This window comes from Acyrthosiphon pisum, chromosome A3 (genome assembly GCF_005508785.2).
Source record: "Acyrthosiphon pisum isolate AL4f chromosome A3, pea_aphid_22Mar2018_4r6ur, whole genome shotgun sequence".
Taxonomy (NCBI): Eukaryota; Metazoa; Arthropoda; class Insecta; order Hemiptera; family Aphididae; genus Acyrthosiphon; species Acyrthosiphon pisum.
In genome coordinates, this window is record NC_042496.1 from 8,641,378 (window position 1) to 8,648,734 (window position 7,357).

Genomic DNA, 7,357 nt, shown 5'->3' on the forward strand with positions numbered 1-7,357 from the left:
TTTAAGCTAACGGAGCTCCACGTATTCTGCTTTGCGTATATTTGCTATGTTACGCACTTGTAAGATGGGGACAACACACGGGGGTATCACGTCCTCTTAATAAAATTACTTAAATAGTAAGATAATATTTATTATTTAGTATTCAGCACATATTGCCACAAAATACTTAAAATAAACACAAAAAAAAAAAAATCAAACAAAATTAATGGATTTAAATATTTTATTGAATTAGAGTTTTATTTTAAATGCATTGAATTTTCTAATCTCATTAAATGTATTTTAATTTTGGTGCCATAGTTCAATAATGGAAAATAGTCAACGTGTTATTAACTTAAAAATATTAAATTCAAACAAATAATTAATAAAATTTGAATTTAAAGTTAAATAACCACTGAAAAAAACATCAACCAATATTTCCAAACAAATTAATTAAAATAAACTCAATCAAAAAAATTTATGTATAATATTTATATTTACTCGATATCCTTCCAAATCTCTCATTTGAATTTGTAGCAGAGACAAATCTCGTAAAATTTGAATATTGTCTTTTTCCCATTTCAATGCATTTCTATAACATTTAATAGCTTCATCATACCTAAAAAAACATTTGATAGTAAATTAAAAACCATTAGTACTAGATTAAAATATAGATTATGAATCTATATTTTAAACTAACTTCTTATCTGATCTTTGCAAGAGACCATAAACATGCCAGCAAACATGTGAAGTGAGATCATTACGAAGACCTCGTCGAACATGTTCATATGCTTCATCTTTTCGACCAAGAAAATTTAAAGTAAGTCCTTTCATAGCCAAAGTTTCTAAACAAATCATATTTGTTAAATGTGTTATTAAATTATTTGAAAAATTAATTACCTCCATGTTCAGAAAACTTTGGATGCGACAAAATCTGTTTAGCAAATTTAAGTCCATTTTTATATTGTTTCTGTTCGTAGCATCTCTAAAATAAAATACAACAAGTGGGTACAAATTAAATTGTAAAGTATAATCGGTATAAGTTAAATCAAGTAATATAAACAATAAAATTAAAAAAAAAAACAATTTAAGAATAGTTAAAAAGGAAAAATAATACCTATCTATATTACGATGAAACCTATTTAATGTATACCTAATAGAAAAATAATACAATACTTACTAGAATTCGTTTAAATAAGGAATTTTCTTTGGGCGGTAAGGGTTGACCCGACGGCATTTTTCTTATTTATTTTAGTCAGAATCTTATAAAGATAAATTTTCAAGATTGCAGACAGTACAAAAACCGTAAAAAATATTAATTAAGAAAGATGATCCTCGTGAGAATTTCCATAACACTTTTCGAGAGAAATCATAAATACAGTTGAATATGAAGTTAGAAACATATTAAGAAAATGATAAATATGTTTTTATATTCTCTTTGACATTTGTTTTTCATGGAATAACAATCTTAAAAGTAATTTATTTGAATTTTAAATAAAACAATAACAGGAAATTATTGAAAATATTAGGTCTATAAAATTATTTATCCAACAAGTAAGTGGTAACATTAAACTAAATTATTCATTAAATAAAATGTAATGTTCTATTTTGAAAAATCCCTTATATTAATTCTTGGTCGTAACTTCAAACATACAAACAACCGCCAAAATAATATGTCGCCAACAATTTACGGCCGGTGGCCGGCCTTAAATCATATCATATTAATATTCTCTATGTTTTGAATTTTAGGAACTTTATAATTTTAGTATATAGTATACCCTTTTTTTGGAAAATTTTTTTTCCTTAAATTTATGTAATTAGGTTTACGAAAAACGACGATGAAGTGAGAATTTGTGGGTCAGTAGCGGATCCAGAAGTCACCTAAGGAAGGGGTGAATTTTTAAAAATTAAAATTAAATTACCTTTTTGCTTAGCCAAATAGGTATTATAATAAAAATATCGTTAAAAAGACTGCCCAAGGAGAAGGTGAGCGCTCCTTCACCCTATCTATTTCTGCCGCAGTAGTGAGTGATTGTGCGAGGGTAAATATTTAGGTATTTGAACGTTACACACCTTCTTGAAGGTCTGAAGTATGTAAGTTTGATCCCGAAGTGTTAACAGAATAGATTAAATTAAATTAATTCTCTGCCTAGGCGGTCAAAAATTAACTAAAAATGGAAATAAACAAAGTTATTTACATTATATATAAATATATATTAGCGAATAGGTCTTATCTGATTTTATATAATGAAACGTAATGTCATCCACTATCCACATCCACAGACGTCAATATAATCTATATTCTCTATAATTTGCGTGCCGGGTACATGGTCAGTCGTCAGTACGTACACAGAATAGATATAAATATAACTATAAAAGTATTTAAATGTGGTACTTAATAGTTAATATTATATAGTATTTTGTAGTGTACCGATCACAATTTATGGTAGACAATTCCCTCATTAAATGCCATCAAAAAACGACTTAAAAATGTTTTCATCAAACATAGGAAGCACGAATTAAGTGACTACACGTAAGAAGTGACTACACAGTAAACCGTATTACTATTATCTAATGACCGATATACATTATCCGCATCGTGGTGTCATGAAAGAAAGGTACCGCGTCTCGACGAAATCTGGTCATTCTTGCGCATCCCCACTCCGCATCACCACTACCACCACAACTACATTGTTTTATGTCGATAGTAGGCGTCTCGGCCAAGTTTGAAGTTGTACAAGTGTAGAAGACTGAAGTACCTACTGACTACTCATCGTCTCATCGGCCATGGCTCATCAGTGATCACTTGTCAGGACTCATCAGCGATCAGCCGGCAGACGGCAGTAGTGTAGCACTAGCAAATTGCAAACGCCAATATAACTTTTACGTGTTGTACAGTATACACTCGTACAACAACAACTGCTCTGCCATTGCCTATTGTAGTTCACTAAAGCACCTACTTATTACGATTTAATTTAATTAATAGTTTTTATAATAACACATCGTAACTGCCTACATCTGACTAAGGTTTACATTGGTTTAAGCTTAAATTTTTATAATTTTATAATACTTTTTACAACATTGTATTAAATACATTCAGTTAAAAATGGGTAAACAAGAAAATATCTTTTTGTTTGTGCCAAATTTAATTGGTAAGTTACTATATATTATTGTTTACATAGAATCAATATCAACTAACAAGTAATTTTAATGCCAACTCACCAATACAGTATGCTTACTATGTTTGTTATACTTATTTATAAGTTACATAGATATCTTATTTTATAATAACTTATTAAATAGTTACTGCATATTGTATCAACTCGAGAAATATTTCTTTCAGCAAAAAAAATAATGTATTTTAGAATAGGTACCTAGTACCTACTATGAATGGATTCTTAAACAATTCACAGGATAGGTACCTAGTAATTTTTAAATATAAATGAATCAGTTGTTTGAGAAACCCTACTTGTCCAAAAATGTATAATAACGTTTTATTGCAGGTTTGTATTTTTCATATTATGTATATTATCTACATATTTTAATAGAAACCCAAATTTTCCATCATTTGAAATAGTTTTTGATTGGGGTACAAACTGTAGGAATCAATAGAAACCCTACTAGTTGGACAAGTTATTTTCATTTTTATGAAACTGGGTTTTGGGTCTAATCAGGTTTCTCTAACAACTGATTCAAATAATAACTAATAAATATATATTTATATATTTCAATTAGGTTTGAAATTAAAATTATGTTCAAACATATTAGTGGGTTTATTTGGTTTTTGCTTGATTCTATAGGATATGCCAGAATAATTCTAGCAGTCATTTCAATTTACTTTATGCCAACCAATTACAAAGTTGCTTGCAGTTGTTATGTGATAAGTGCATTATTGGATGCTTTCGATGGTCATGCAGCTCGAGCATTTAACCAAAGTAAGAATACCATGGAAGTTTAATAACAATACAAACAGTTTATAGTTAGTCTACTGTTGCTAATTACTGTTTGTAATATTATTGATGGATTGAAAATGTTAGATTATGTATTTTCCTTAAAAATGTATATTTATTATTTATTTATATAATCTTAAATATGCCTTATAATGTGATTGTGTATTTTTTCAGGTACTAAATTTGGGGCTATACTAGATCAACTAACTGATCGTTGTGGAACAATGAGCTTATGTATTGCATTGTCTAATTTTTATCCAAAATATATGTTTTTGTTCCAACTTAGCTGTATCATTGATATTGCTTGTCACTGGATCTATTTACACTCGTAATACATATACAGTTATAAGTGCATTTTAATAGACATAATTAATTCAATTTGTTTTCAATAGATCAATTTTGCAAGGTAAAACTAGCCATAAGTTTGTAGATATGTCTGGAAATCCGATAATGAAATGGTATTACACATCAAAACCGGTACTGTTTTTCATGTGTGCAGGAAATGAATTATTTTTTGCATCATTATATCTGTGTCATTTTATTACAGGACCAATGAGTAAGTATTTATAAAAATAAAATATAAGTAATACAAATTGTAATGATTTTTTTTTTTAGTTGCAGGTCATGGTTTATTTAAGTTATTATGCTGGTTTTCAAGTCCAATAATGCTTGTTAAAACATTAATATCATTAATTCATTGTTATGTGGCTAGTATAAATTTGTCTATTATTGATATGAACGAACGTCAAGTAAAACAATAGATTGTTAGTATATATAACTATATATAATAAGAAAAAAAATATGATATAGTTTAAATGATAATACACTAGTGTGTTATATTTTTAAGCATTCCATTATCATAATACTACTCTATTTATTGGTTCCTTTTATTGTAGCAGTTCAGATATGTACTTATAAATTACTAAAATTATTGGTTTCTAGTCATTGTTTTAAATGTATTAATATTACATTTATATATTATAATTCTTTTGTAATAGTATATATCAGTTTAATTTAACTTATACTTACTTTTTTTCAATTATTACATGTTTTACTTAAAGTGATTTCCATTATTAATAAATTGTAGTTAATATTCTTTCTTGTTGTAATTCAAATAAATATAATTTAAACAAAAATTACATTATTACATTAGTTTTATTTTAATATTTTTTCTTAAGAGAATGTTAGCGCATAATTTGTTTTCACTCTCTGGCCTACCCGCAACATAGAAAACCACCTTTACGCCGAATCTTTTTTTTTTTTATGTTTTAAGTAATATAGGTAATAAATCACCCATCACAAAAACGATGAGAATAATATTTTTGAGGGTATAACATTCAATTGTTAAATATTGTCCCAAAATGTTTTTGTTTATTTTAAAATTCAAATAACAATAAAATATAAAAGTGATATGTCATACCTTCTACCTTACCCCTAAATTATAGAGGATAAAATATTATCCTCTATAATTTTTGTAATAGTTGATTTAATTAGCTTATAACCTGTCTTGATTGATTGTTATCATTTAATTGTATGGCTTAACAATAAATCATTACATTTGATTTGAAATAATATAGTTTCTAACTGTAAAATAAATCTACATCAATAATGGACTAAGATAACTTAATCAATCAGACAATGTGACTATTTTTTTATAATCAGTTTTTATTCCACCTCTATAATGTTTGACATGGCTTATAAAATTAAATTACTTTGCTACATTATTTTATTATTAGTGGTCATTCTCAGGGCTATCCCGAACAACATTTCATTGTGTGTGTGTGTGTTTGTGGGGGGGGGGGGGTTGATCTATACATTTTCTGACAATCATTTTTTTCTCACTTTACTCAAAACTATTGCTATTATATTACATTAGCTTCCTAATATTTATATTTTTTTGATTACTCACTTGAAGATAATAGTACTAAAAATTTATCAGACCACTTACAGTACGCACAATTTGTTTATCCAAACTAAAAAAAATATGTATTTAGGTTAATTATATAATTTAAAATCCCAAATGAGAAAATCTAATAAGTGTCACAAAACATTTTTATTAATACAATGGATAATAATTATTAGTACATAAAACATACATATAAATAATAAAACTAATAAAAAATAATATAAGATCATCTATTGGTATAATCGTTAACTAACTGTAAATAACACAACACTGATAGTCAGTGGCGGGCTGAGTTGTTTACATTTTAAATGGCCCAATTTTACATTATATTATTTTTTATTTTGCCGCCATCTCACAATATACAATTTTGTATATTTCCTACTTTTCCGATGGGTTTTCCTAAAATCTTCTTTCGTAAAAACCTTCTGGAAATTACGATCATCTTAAATACAATTTGATAATTCATAACAGATAGACATAATGGGTCATATTCGTGTATCGTACATGACACACGTATCTCGCACATCCCAGTGATATTTATCAAAATCGGTTGAGTATTTCGGAATATATATATAGATTGTAATATAGAAAAATTATTGAATTTTACTTCTCTTACAATTCATACCTACATCGCTGCTGACGATAAAACACACAAAAGAAAAAAGGCGAGGTTACAGGTAGCTGGAAACCTACTATGGTGGTCGGTCACGGGAATATCCGAAATGCACCATGCAAATTTAAATTTAATATTAAAAAAAAGGTGGGTAAGTGGATTTCGCTCTGCTGTACAGTAGGTTACAAGTGGGTCACTGTATAATGGATTGTATTAAATTTGAATTCAATGATATAATATCATTGTATACGAAAAACGATTCTGAGCGGAGACGGTTTGTTAGTCTGGATATTTTATATTGTTATTATTTATTTTATCTTGTAAGTTGAATTAATATTATAATATTATAATTTTTTATTCGTTTCTATGGTGATAAACAAAGCGTTATAAATTAAAACCCCATTTTTAGCGTTTTTTCGTAATATTTCGTAGGTTTTTCCCGTGGCATTAAATAACTATTGAGAAAATCGAAAAATGACTACCCTAAAGTACCATCTTGATCCAATTTGCGAAAAGATAAGGTACTATATTATGTTGAAATCGAAGCACTCCTTCTGGTAGAAATTTTGTATACAGGATATAAAAAAAAAAAATAAAATAAACACCATTGTAAAACCAATAAAAAAACTTATAAATATTGCTTGTTTATTACATTTTCAACTTATAAGAACTTGAGTATTATACATTTATGTACCTATCCGCTCAACTGTTCGAATCACTTACTTACGAGGAAAACATATGGAAAGTCATGAAAAGGTTGAAAACGATTGTACAATATGATAATAAATAATAATTATAGAATAATATTTATTTTATTTTTTTATTTATTTATTTATTTCAACGGATCAAACGATCCAATTACAATAATTTGAAATAACATAATTAGTTCATAAATGAACATTAGAATATAAT

At 27.3% G+C, this 7,357-nt stretch overlaps 2 protein-coding genes across 3 annotated transcripts in view; one reads left to right on the forward strand and one right to left on the reverse strand.

Annotated features, from left to right (window-relative positions):
• The window catches only part of LOC100162755 (N-alpha-acetyltransferase 16, NatA auxiliary subunit), a 30,507-nt gene extending 29,158 nt beyond the window's left edge, over nt 1-1,349 (reverse strand). The window contains exons 1-4 of the mRNA XM_001949172.3: nt 1,157-1,349; nt 877-961; nt 677-821; nt 478-595 (exon numbers count right to left, since the gene is read on the reverse strand). Coding sequence (XP_001949207.2) covers nt 478-595; nt 677-821; nt 877-961; nt 1,157-1,213 — 405 coding nt within the window. The 5' untranslated portion in view covers nt 1,214-1,349. The remainder of the gene's footprint in view (nt 1-477; nt 596-676; nt 822-876; nt 962-1,156) is intronic.
• Nucleotides 1,350-2,805: 1,456 nt separating this feature from the next.
• On the forward strand, nt 2,806-5,062 carry LOC100165692 (phosphatidylinositol synthase-like). Of its 2 annotated transcripts, none has more exons than NM_001162195.2 (5): nt 2,806-3,128; nt 3,777-3,911; nt 4,101-4,254; nt 4,319-4,482; nt 4,542-5,062. In NM_001162195.2, the coding sequence occupies exons 1-5, from the start codon at nt 3,083-3,085 to the stop codon at nt 4,685-4,687; spliced, it is 645 nt and encodes a 214-aa protein (NP_001155667.1). In that variant the 5' UTR covers nt 2,806-3,082; the 3' UTR covers nt 4,688-5,062. The 2 variants fall into 2 exon arrangements, with proteins under 2 accessions (NP_001155667.1, XP_008182091.1); XM_008183869.3 differs by lacking the exon at nt 2,806-3,128 and adding an exon at nt 3,254-3,394.
• Nucleotides 5,063-7,357: the final 2,295 nt, after the last annotated feature.